This window comes from Vipera berus, assembly GCF_964194415.1.
Source record: "Vipera berus genome assembly, chromosome: 1".
NCBI lineage: Eukaryota > Metazoa > Chordata > Lepidosauria > Squamata > Viperidae > Vipera > Vipera berus.
In genome coordinates this window covers 100646447-100659345 of record NC_138202.1, presented here as the reverse complement: position 1 = coordinate 100659345, position 12899 = coordinate 100646447, and the positions used below count along the sequence as shown (strand labels likewise).

General features: G+C 36.7%; 1 protein-coding gene across 5 annotated transcripts in view; it reads left to right on the top strand.

Annotated features, from left to right (window-relative positions):
* The first annotated feature begins 1068 nt into the window (after positions 1-1068).
* ZNF143 (zinc finger protein 143) overlaps positions 1069-12899 on the top strand; it is a 32932-nt gene continuing 21101 nt past the window's right edge. For 3 of the 5 annotated variants that reach the window (XM_081333048.1, XM_081333051.1, XM_081333052.1), the window contains exons 1-5: positions 1069-1133; positions 10130-10248; positions 10452-10544; positions 11705-11788; positions 12014-12094. In XM_081333048.1, the coding sequence (XP_081189174.1) occupies positions 10137-10248; positions 10452-10544; positions 11705-11788; positions 12014-12094 (370 nt within the window). In that variant the 5' untranslated portion in view covers positions 1069-1133; positions 10130-10136. Of the gene's footprint in view, positions 1134-1558; positions 1980-10129; positions 10249-10451; positions 10545-11704; positions 11789-12013; positions 12095-12899 lie in introns of all 5 variants that reach the window. The other 2 variants (XM_081333049.1, XM_081333050.1) reach the window with 2 other exon arrangements.

Below are 12899 nucleotides of genomic sequence, written 5' to 3'. Positions count from 1 at the left end.
CACTTGTGTTATTTTTTGTGATCTTTCTCATCTTGATGATCGTGTAAAAATTGGGAAATCCAGGACTTTTTTTTGTCATAGAACGCCCAGAACGGAGTTCCAGCACCTTTTCTGCATGGAACCTTGTAGGGTAGGTAAGGTGGGTTATATGACGTGTGAGTTCCGGCACTTTTTTTTTGCAAAAAAAGCACTGGGGAAATCAGCGGCAAAAAGAACGAAAAAACATGCTACCTGCTCACTGAATTAGATATAATCATTCTAGATTGGAAATCAGAATGAGTGCATTCGGAGATTTATTCAACCAGCCAATTTAATCTAAACATTTCACTTCTTCCTATGAGGCAAAAGCCTTAACATTCCAATTTTAACTACTTAAAGCAGCTTTTGTCGAAAGTCGCTCTAATCTAATTTAGAACTATCACAACCCACCTATTATCTTTAGAAATGCTCGGAGGTGAATAACGACATTGAAAATACTTTGTTAAAAGTTGGCTGACAGTAAATTGATTTCCTTTCGTCGTGGTGATGACTGAGAAAGCCTTCCCACCCAAGAAAATAAAAGCTTGAACGGGTCGACCAAGCCCCAAGGTGACTAGAAAGATGGTTATTCCAAAAACAGCACAAGCACCCCGCGAAGAGAGAACTAACTCCCTTTGCACCTTCCATTCTATCCAGCCCTTCTAATCATAAAGCCTGGTTCAATTCGGATAGTTTGCTTCAAAAAGTAACGCTAAGACTCCCCTCACGGGGAAAGACGAGAGGAGGGGACTAAAATGGCGTCAGTCCCTTTTCCCCTCACTGACGCATTACAGCCTCGCCCGACGTGATATAAAATGGTTGCTGCGACGGCCCCGAACTCAGCATAGACAAGTATCCTGTAGCGTGGAGGTGTTCCCTCGGGCTGATTACCAATAGATGGTGCCATCTAAAGCTAAAATGCCCAATGACGACTATAGGCGGAGTTTGGAATCTCCAAGTGGCCAATGAGTACTAAGTAACTGCTGGTGGCTGGGCCTCCCCGCGCGGCTTTGGGCGGTGCTGGGATAGGCAGGCGGGCGGGCGCTGAGACGGCCGTTTCCTGTCCTGGTGCATGGTGGTCGGACGGAGGAATTGTTGGAAAATTTCTCAGCGAGGTTCGTATATAAATGTGTTTTTACCCAGTGTGCCTTATTCTAACCGCCGCCATCTCCGACTGGGATGCTTCACTCTCGGGTTTGGTCTGGCCTAATCCCTTTGCGGCGATGTTCCACAGAGGGAAATGTGCGAGAATATGGGGAGTCGCCCTAGTATCGCGGCTCATATTAATAATAAAGCCGAGGCGTTGCCTCCGCCCGCCCGTTCCCTCTTCCTCCCCCCCTTCCTTCATATTCCCGCCTTCTCGGTTTGCCTGGCTCCGGGGCTTTTCCCCTGTGATGTATTTGTCTCGGGGGGCGGGGGGGGGGGAAAGTTGCCGCGCAAAGTATCCGCTCGGGGTCTTCGGACTTTAGGCGAAGCGGAATCGGGCGACATGTTACTGAATGACTTGCAGGGAAGTGTGCTGAGGAAGCTTTCTTTTTAGGGGCTGCGTCACTAGGGAAGGTTCATATTGTATAGCTTTCGCAAGCCATGACAGAAAAAGGGGGTCTGAGGCATTTTTGTGCTCAAGACATCGATCCGGAGCCGAAGGAGTCTCAAAACGCCACCGTCGCCCCGTGCTCCTTGGAGAGTTCACCCACGCCGCACTTTAAAAAAAAAAGCAACATTTTTTTGACAAAACATCGTATATGCGAGGGAGCGAGCGGTGATCTGAAGCTGCAGGTTCGGAAAGGGAGATTCCAAATCAGTGTGTACGACAATCTTCGTGTCTTCGGTCCATAGTCCTCTGAACACTTTACCAGTTACTTAAGGAGGTGCACGATTGATTATAATACGCAAATATGACTGATCGAAGCTGGACATACATGATTCTCAACAGGCCCATTTCAGATGAGGTTTTTTAGGTATATGAATACGATGTTTTCTTGTCCTACTTGTGTGTTTTTTAAAAAAATAATTCACTTCTAATTGTACAAACTCCTAAAACGAAGATAAATTTCCTGTTTCTATATGCTCAACAACCAACAAATACTAGATCTAGTTGGTGTATGTTGGACTGCAAGTCTAATATAGCTGCACTGGCTCACTGATTTCATTATTTTCAGAGATTTTAGGATTGTCTCTTTAAATAAATGTTAATGCCACAAATATTTTAGTTTCACAGAAAAATACATTAAAGTAGAAAGTAATTTCACCTTTATTCATAAAAATTCACGATCATTTTGACATGCTTTTGAAAACTCAGTATCTTACTGAGTTTATACATTTACTATAGTATTTTTACCATCTTGCAATAAATCACATTTCCAGTTCAACCATGAAGCATACATAGACTTGGTATTATCTCAGTAAATATAAAGTATACATATGTTGTACCATATCAAGAAAATAACATTTTTCCAGTAATTTTAGAACATGATTTGTAAATCTTATTTTAAGAACTTAATAAGAGGGTTCTAAATTCACTTAAATCATATATGTATTCCTAACATAGGATATAGTTAAAATGTGCAATATAGATAAAATTGCACGCCACATATGTCAACTTTTAAAAGGGATTTAACTTCCTATTTAAGGGAAGTTCAAAAATCTAAGATCAAGAGGGCTTAGTTTCAAATATTAGTGGGACTTATAGTAAATATGCTTTAATCCAAATAGATTTATGTAGAAAATAATAATCCAGAAGGAACAAGATTGATAAAAGATTTGTTCATCCAGTGATCGTAATTATAACTTTAATTTTCTGAAGCAGCTTTTTGGAGACTTGAAGAATTCTCTGGGATGAAATGATCATGGTGTATGGACTCATGGGAAAGAGATGAGTCTGCTTCTTACAGATGTATGCATCTAAATCTAATTCCAGTCACCTGAATTAGAAAATCTTATAGACATAAAACATGTTTCTAAGTCTGAAACCCAGGTCATTATTATTTTTTAAAACTAAGTTTTTATGATATGTTTTATTTATTGGTTCTACAAATTTAAGGCAACTTTTTTCAATAAACACAGTTCTGATAATTAAGCAAGCTGTGTACTTAATTATGTGTTAGTGTTTCATTTATAGCAGTGATTCTTAAGGGTAGTCCTAGGACCCCGGAAGTCCCCCAAGACCTCAGGGGACCACAAGATCAAAATTTATCAGCCTATGTTGAAAAATAATACAATATTAAAATCACATCAAACAATTCTTAGAAATGGTACCAACAAATATATCATTTCTAATTTTTAATACATGAAATATTGATAATTACACTCCATACAAACAAATTATTTTGGAGTCCTCCATAATTTTTAGAAGGGGTCCTCAGGGAAAAAAAGTTTTAAGAAACACTGATTAATAACTATATTTAGATATAACTCTCAAAGTTGCTTGGGTGCTATTGTGTGACATAATCGGCATCAAATATTTCCATCTAATGTTCCTTCTTGTTAAATGATAGTTTAATTATTATAGACTGAAGCAAGTTAGAATAACATAAAAGAGCCAGGTGGCAGGGAGCAGTGCTTTGGGTTCATTTTCAAGAAGTTAATTTTGAACCTGGGGTACAAAAACAGCATCTGTTTGTAACTTCAGGTATCTGTGTCTTGGCTCACAGAATTCTTTAAACCTAATGCAATTATTTTGTCCTGGTATATAGTGCTAAACTGCTCTAATATGAGTTCTTTAGGAGCTTTATTTTTGCAGAAGTTCATTAAGAGGTATTTTTTCCATATGTATACTAGAGCTTTTAATAAATAATTGGGCTGTATTGGATTAAATCCAGAATGACCATTCTCCGAATGGAAAATCTCATGTTTGTAGAAGGAACTGGAATCCAGCAGAGGCTCAGGCCAAGGTGGTAATGGGGAGGAGTTATTTTGCTTTTTCATGTGGACAAGTAAGCAACAGGTAGAAATTATTGGAACCATCTCATTTAGCTGTTCTAATTAAAACTGATCCTCAATACCTGGATAATTGATTCAGATCTATGTTTAAGCATATATAATTGCTTTAATTTCATCTTACATTGCCAAGACAATAAGGCTAATGTGAAATTTATGATGTGAGCCTAGAAATCAAGTTTCATTCTGATCAGTCTTAAATATCAAGGGAGGGAAAGCTATTATGCTGTAATTAACTTGAGGAAACATTGCTATTGTAAAATGTTAACCTAATTAATTCAATATTCTTTTCATCAGAGGAAGTAGATTTTAAGTTTCCTGCAACACTAGTTTGGACTGCAGATTGTTCTCCCAGTTCTTTATTTTGCTATTATGGGCTACAGCCTTTATATATAAGCCTTATTTTTTTACTTTAGAAATGTTTCATGCATTCTCCCAGGTGTACCTCCTGTAGGTGAAGATCATTACATTATATTACTCTTGGAGAGGAAGAATTTAACGGAGAACTGAATTTAGAGTAGTAGTCATAGAAAATATTCTTTATTACCAATATTAAGGACATTGAAGAAGCATTTGCTCTTAGATGGGGATGATCCTAATCATCAGTATATTGGGTCTTGGGTCCTGAAAATTTCTCCAAATTTTCCCACCAATAACTTTACAAGGAAAGACGAGGAAAACAACTGAGCTTTGTACAGGTAGTCCTCGTCTTACAATTTATTTATTGGGCGAAGTTACAGTGGTACTGGAAAAGTGACTTATGGCTGATTTTTATACTTATAACCATTGCACCATCCCCATGGTCATGTGATTAAAATTTGGGTGCTCGGCAACTTGCATGTATTTATAACAGTTGTAGTGTCCCAGGTTCATGTGATCACCTTTTGCTATCTTCTGACAAGCAAAGCCAATGGGGAAGCCAGCTTCATTTATAACCCTGTTACTAACTTAACAACTGCAGTGATTCGCTTAACAACTGGCAAGAAAGATCTTAAAATGGGCAAAACTCACTTAATAACTGTCTTGCTTAGCAATGGAAATTTTGAACTCAGTTGTCCTAAATTGAGGACTATCTCTATGCCTACTTAACTGAAAGTAATAATATTCATTGAGAAAAGTGAACATTTTCCTAAAAAGTAGGCATTGACTGGAGGCTTAAAAACCTAAGCATGTAGCATATTTAGAAATACCTTTTAATTTAGTGGGATTTATTTCTGAGATCTGGACTGTTAATAACTGCTTCATTGAGATTATAGCTGGTTGTCTTATGTTAGCCACTTTTTCAGTTGGCTTTAATTTTTTTTCCAAGCATCAGGTCTTTTTCAGTTACTCTTTGCACTATGCAACCAAAATATTTAAGCTTACCTTCATTATTTTTCTAATGAATAGTCTGTAATATTTCTACAGTTAAAGGTATTCTCAATTTTCTTCAGTACCACAATTCAAAGGTAACAGGTTTTTTTTTCATTTTTCTGATGCTGCAGCTTTCATATCTATTTATAATATTGTTTGGGTCATGATTTTACCAACTGCAATCCAAAAAACTGATGAGAAAATTAGGGTGCTGGAGATAATTGAGAATATCTTGGACGAGAAGACATATCTTTGTTGTCAGTGTGACAACACTGCACTTTTTTTGTACTTAAGAAAATATGTATTTTCTTGTACCTAAGGAAAATAAAGTTTATCTTTTTTACTTAGTTAAAGTACTTCCATTTGCAAAAGATAGTACTGTGTATGAAAGATGTTATGGAAATGTATAAAATTGAGGGTGGGAAGAATCAAAATTCATCCAAATGTAATGAATGGATTATGGGATGGGATTTCCTGCTTCTGAAATCTGCTCATAGGCTCCTATGGGGCACATGGGTGCACAGAAAGAGGTGGAATTTATTATAATGCTCTGTCCATAGACAAACACATTTGGATATAATCAGATGGATTTATTTAAATATTAACCAGTTTCTGTAAATGAAATTAGCTTTATTCTGAATTCATTTGATAGTTCAAAAGAAATTTTTTCATGCAGTGTCATAAATTGTGATAGTTGTAGGCATAGATGGTTTTAAAGAGAAATGATCAAATTCATGGAATCCATCAATATTAGCCTGTCACAACTCCCGCTGATGATCCCAGCAAAACAAACACACCTGAGACCTGTTCAGGGGACAACTTTCGAGGGGGTTCTCAGTGCCTCTAGATTTTTATGATCAGTCCATACTTCAAAAGGCACTTTGCTTCCCTCAAAGAAATGATCCCATATTAATAAGGCCCACCTCACTGCAAAAGCCTCCTTTTCTCATATTGCCCATCGCCTTTCAGTATCAGTTAATTTCCTGGAGGTATAGGCGCAGGGTTGCAGGTTCCCCATTTGATTTCTCTGCAAAAGGACCGCTCCCACTCGCATCGGCTTGGATTATGAACTTTTTGTCAGGATCAGGCTGTTCCCGGACAGGCTCAGCTGCAAATAGTCTTTTTTAAATTTTCAAATGCTGCTTGGCATTCCGTAGACCATGACATGTTGACAGGGTTGAGGCTTCCCCCCCCCTTTTCTGGTTTTCAACAATTCAGTAATTGGCAGGGCTATCTTGGCAAAAGAAGGAATGAATTGCCAATAGAAGTTTGTGAACCCTAGGAAGCTCTGAAGCTGTTTACAGGTTCGGGGAGGCTGCCACTCAAGCACCGCTTTGATCTTGGCTGGGTTCATTTCAACCTCCTCGCTGAAAATCCGGTACCCAAGGTAGTTGAGGCATGTTTGATGGAAATCGTATTTAGAGAGCTTAGCATAAAGCTTGGCTTTCAGCAACTTTTTGAGCACCTCAAAATTTGACGTGCTCTGCCATGGTTTCAGTTTAAATAAAGATATCATCAAGATAGACTAGAACCCCTTTCTTTATACAGGTGATCATGCAGCACTTGATTGATTAATTGCATGAAAATGCAGGGGCCCCTTGAACGCCAAAAGGCATAACTTTCAGCTGGAAGCTTCCCAGAGGGCATTTTTTTTCTCTTTAAACAGAACAGGTAGCCACATGTGATTTTGCGGGTTGGATGAAGCCTCTAGCTAGATTCTTATTGATGTATTCCCTCAACTCTTTTAACACTGGGCGTCATTGAATACATTTTTGGCTTGGGAAATTTGGCTTCCGTTAGGATCTCAATCGCACAGTCAGTTGCCTGGTTGGGGGGGGGGAAGGTTGTCACATTCCTTTTCGCTAAAAACTTCTAAGTCTCAGTATTCACTGGGTATTAGCTGGGTCCCTGGAATAGGTTCTGTGGCCACTCTTAATAATTCAAGGGACTGTTCTTGGTCTTCAATTGTGCCAGCTCCCCGCACTTCACTGGGTGAGATAGGAGGGATGGGTCCCATTGCTAACCTTAATGTCCTCACTCCATCTTCCCACCAGATCAAGGGGCACCATTTATTGAGGCAAGCTAATCCGAGAATGACAGCCTCAGTCATTTTTGGAACCACTACAAAGCAGATGGTTTCCCAGTGTGCCCCCATTTCTAAACGCACTGGTTCAGTTGGGTGGATAGTAGGAGCTCCCCCAAGGAGAGACCTGTTTGCCTGTTCGAATTTCATGGCTAGGGTAGTTTAGCATGAATTCCTAGTTTTAGCACTATAGGGAGGTTGATTATGCACCGGGTCCAACCCGAGTCAGTTAAGGCATTTAGGTCCATCTGGGCTCTTGTTTTGGGTGCTGTGATTTTTAAGGAGATGGTAAAAGGCGGGGCGGGTTGACTCACCATTGGGTCATTTTCCCCTTCATCGTCGCTGTCATACAGTGCTGACATTGAGAGTCGCACTGGTGGTGTTTCCTCTTTCCCTGGGGGCATAAAGGTGACCCTTGTGGCTTGCTCTTGGTCAGCCCAATTGGATCTTTCCCAGTGGAGTTCTTTTTCCAAACTTGACATAGCCATTACAGCTAAATGGAGCTCCCATTTCAGAAGCAATACATCATTGGATAACATTTTTCTTAGAGAAAAAAAGGAATAAGTAGCTATTCATTCTCAACTTTCTGAAAATACCTGGTTAGACTCAAAAAGAAATGGTGTTTTTTCTAAAATCCTCTTTTTGGGGGGGGGGGAAATGTTAATCTCACCTTTATTACTCATTTATAAACAACTCAAGGTGGTGAATATATTTAATATTCCTTCTTCCTCCTATTTTCCCCCCACAACAAGAACCCTGTGAAATGGGTTTGGACTAAGAAAAAACCACTAGCTCAAAGGAACCCAACCTGCTTTCATGCTTTAGGCGGGACTAAAACTCCATATCTCCTAGTTTCCAGCCTAGTGCCTTAAGACAAAACTGGCTCTTTTTGCCTCATTTTTGCCTCTTTTTCATGCAACAAAGCTTTTATCTTGAAAAATTTAGGTACACCTAAAACAACTTTCTTTTTGAAAATGTACTTGGTAATTTTAATGAAAAATGAATTAATAAAACTTAAGTTGCATTTAAGAAAAATCTATGATCTTTTTTCAAATTAATTGGCATTAAGAGTTAAAATGCTCTAAATGCTGTTTTTGGTAATCTTATGCACATATAAAATATACCAAAGCATACTTCTGAGTTTTGATTATATTTAAAATAGTAATTTTGGGGGAAGGAAAAGTACTTTTTTTTTGCACTCTCCTCTGTGTTACTGTAAACAGGCTACTGCAGAATGGGAGCATGATCTCCTCTGATGCTCCTTGATTCTATTACTGGATTTATAATTATGTATAAGCCAGGATTTGTTGATGAATTTATTGTTTTTCAGTTTTTATTTTCCATGTTTTTGAATAATAATTAACAATAACAAATAACAAAAGTGAATTAAATAAAGTTTAAAAAGTAGGAATCACAGTGACAGTACAGGGCTCTTGCACAGATAACATGGAATATGAAATTATCCTAGGACGGCTGAGACAGCATGAGGTGAAGAAAAGCACATACAGAGAAACAGATAAAAAGCTAAAAATATATGCTGATTTTGAGGAGCATATAGGAAGAATTAGTAGTCAATGGTAGTATGTCTGCTCATGTTAACCCACTGTTTTTTTGTGCTCCTTGGGTCCTTGCAGGATTGTGTTCTTGCAAATCAACAGCAAAAAGCCATAAAGTAACATCTTAGTTTTCTGCTTTTTAAAAAAGTATAACTAAAGTAAATTTGTTAATCCTAATATTAACAAGTAAACCCTGCTAAAGCCCACAAAAGAGGAAAAACGTATACCATTATCCTGTACCTGAATTTTATTTTATTCAGTCCCCGACCCCAAAAATATGCAGTGTGAGAATATATATCAATCAAGTGAAACTGGACTCCTAGGAATGCTTATTCCAATTTAATCCATAAATTAGTAGTATCAGTATTTTGTCAAAAAAGTAAAATATCCTTTTGAGTATTCAATATTCTTGAGACAAGTTCAGCTCCAGATATTTACATACAAAGAAAATTGTGGCATTTTGGTAACAACATGGAATTGGTTTGCCACTCATCCAATATGTTTTTGATTTGCAGTATACCCTATTGCCGTGGAATTTTCTGATGATAGCCAGTCTTAAATCTGATCTGATTAGCCTTTTTGAAAGCTCAGTGCTGCCACTTGCTTTCTACTATTTAGCAGCTATTGCAGAGCAAACCGACCATCCTGGGCCCAAGGGCTGGTTTTTCTACATTTGCAGAGCAAATGTAGAAAAACCAGCTGAAGACCCTATTTTATTATTCAATAGCATCAATTGCATTAGCTAATTGACGTGACTTTGTATGAATTCTGTGGTCTTTTCTTTAAAGTAAACCAATCTTGTGTATTTCTGTTTCAATCCCCAATTTCTTCTTATTTAGAAAGGGATATCGTAATTCTTTAGAACTTTTTGCACTTCTCTGCATAAACTAGTCCTATCAGAATGTTTATTAATATTTGAGCCTTTAACGTCACAATATTTTCCATTGGAGAACAAAACTATTCAAAATAAGGTTTAAAAATAATTCAGAAAACATTTTTGAGAGAAACAAGGATTCTTGATATGCCTCATTAGAGGATTATAAGTATTTGCAAAATTATTTCTTCCTTAAAAAATAATCACAAATACTTAATGGTCTGAGAAATATTAAAATGTTGGTGAAAGGAATATTGTTTGGATCTAATTCAAATATTATTTGTATTTGCTTTCTGTTATGTTTAGGTAGACAATGTTACTAGCCCAGATAAATCGGGATTCTCAGGGAATGACAGAGTTCTCTGGAGGAGGGATGGAAGCTCAGCATGTAACTCTCTGTTTAACAGAGGCTGTAGCTGTACAAGGTAAGTTATTTGGATAATCCCCTTCCCAACAAGCCCAAATCTGTTTGAACTTAAAAATAAAACACACATTGGTATTGTGGGTTTTTAAATGCTGCACAAAATTTAGTCAGAATATTGCCCAAAGCTTAAAATGTCTTATTAATTCCTGCAGTGGAAGGGTAGTAAGTGTTGCAAATGCTAATACCAGTTTTTTATTGTTATAGATGGAGACAACTTGGACAACATGGAAGGAGTGAGTTTACAGGCAGTTACTCTTTCTGATGGATCCACTGCCTATATACAACACAATTCAAAAGGTATATCTAGAAGAGTGTTATTGCAAATTATTCAATAAAAATAATCTCAAAAATTTATTCTTTCAAGCTGTGGTCAGTTTACAAAGTTAAATTGTATTTGTTATAAATAGTAATAGAAGCTTGGCCCAAAGAATTAGGGCTGTATTCGTTAATTCAGAACCAGCAGAACCTCTTTTTGTGTTCAGAATTAGAGAATAAATAGCTAGTTGGCTGCCCATCTCACAAGCAAGTGACTCTAGTGAGCATACAAGACTAAAACAAAACTAAAAGAATAACCATCTAAAATCATTATCATTAACAAATTTTAAAAACATTAAAAACTATAAAAAGCAGGAATAATAAACAGGAAGTGAGTAGTCATGGAGCAAACTCAGTAAATTACATGATCTTGGGTCTCCAGGCCTGCTGGCATAACCATGTCTTGAGGGATCTTTGCAAAAATTAGAACAAAAATTATCTGAACATTTTTAGTCATTTTATTTTAAAATAACGTTTAAAATGTGACATGGGGTCAATTCTAAAAAAATAGATGTAATTACATTGCCTTGAAATCCAGATCAGTCTACATATATGTGAACAGCATCCCAGTGTTTATTCTCCTGAATTTGAATTGCTTGTTTTGTTGAGAAAAGGGAAAAGTAAATTTTTAAAAAAGTATGCTCTGATCTTCACATGCATATACCACATACAGATAACTCATACCCCTAGCTGTTTTACTTGAGTAAAAGAATGATGAAGTCAAAATAGAATTAACATTAATATAAGTGGATCTTACTTTCTTGGCTGTATTATGAGTGCCAATCCAAAATCAGCAGAATATATGAATGCTATTACTCCCAGGATGTCTTCTAGTCCATATGATCTCTTTTTTAATAATCTGTCTGGGAAATTGAGAGGACAGTCATATTAATTCAGCTTCTCAGGTGATCTGATTCAACTTGAGATAAGCAACTTGAGGACATTTTCTGTATACAGTAATTCCAGTGCAGCAAGAAATCCAGATGCTGGATGCTGAGTTTGAAAAATGACCTATGGAAAATATTTCTGCATGTTGAAAATGCATTCCAGGTATAAATTTGCAGTGCAGCCTGTTTCTTTGCAGCACGCTCCTCTTGATGGAGATGATGGACTATTCAGTGTTCAATATATTTCTATTTCAGATGGCAAATTAATGGATGGCCAGGTGATACAGCTGGAAGATGGCTCAGCTGCCTATGTCCAACATGTTCCCATGTCTAAAAGTAGTAAGTATATTTCATTAAATACAAATTTCAGCCTATTGATTGCATGATAAAATGAATTATAATGCCTTATCATTTTAACACTGCATAAAATATCATTGTTTGAATTTTGAAGTTCATTATTAATATATTTTCTAGTGCAAGTTAAAATATTAAAATAAGGACATGAACATTTGTAAGTATAGGATATTGCATCATTGAAATTGTGTTTTTCCTTTTTTGATGTAGGAGACAGTCTTCATTTAGAAGATGGGCAGGCGGTTCAGCTTGAAGATGGAACAACAGCCTTTATACATCACACTTCAAAAGGTAAATTACATGTCAATATATATTGTTAATTTTCCAGTTAGGTTATCTCAATTTCTCTTCAATTTATGAAATATATTATTCAAGATTTGCCCTATTTCAATACATTCCTGTACAGAAACGTCCCAAAGTTAGCATATACTTTCATTTGGGGAAAGTATTTTTCACTTACTTTGTGGCTTGCAGTCTTAATTCCCATCTTTCTGGAGAGAACATATGGGATTATAGAGTGACATCAACCAAAATCACCTGAACTATTTCTTTCAACAGACAAGTACCATTGATGACATTTTGCTGATGGAAAATACAAAACATGTTTATTGCTAATCACATAAACAGTGTATATGTTCTAAACTATTGCAAATAACCAGTGTATTTCAAATTGTATTTATATTATAAAACAAGAAATTCACTTTGTTATCTAAAATCTTTATCTGGAATTCAGTAACAATCCATATTTTACTGCATAAGTTTAAAGAAAAACAATTAAAACATCCTATAATTGTGTGGGCAACTCAGTTTATTCTGTAGTAGGTCCAGGCAATGATCTGGATTCAAAGTGGGAGGTAATTCAGAACACATTTATTTACCAATCGATAACTCCTTGAGGATGGATTTTATTTAATGAAATGAGACAAACGTATCCATAGACATTCCAAATAACTTTTTTCTCTGTAAATCCATATGGCTTCATACTTATGCTTGGAAATTTATTTTCCGAGAATGAAACATAAAAAGTTCTTTTGCTAATGTACAAAGTTACTAGTGCATACATATGTAAAGTGGTAATTAGATTTAGCCCTCTAAA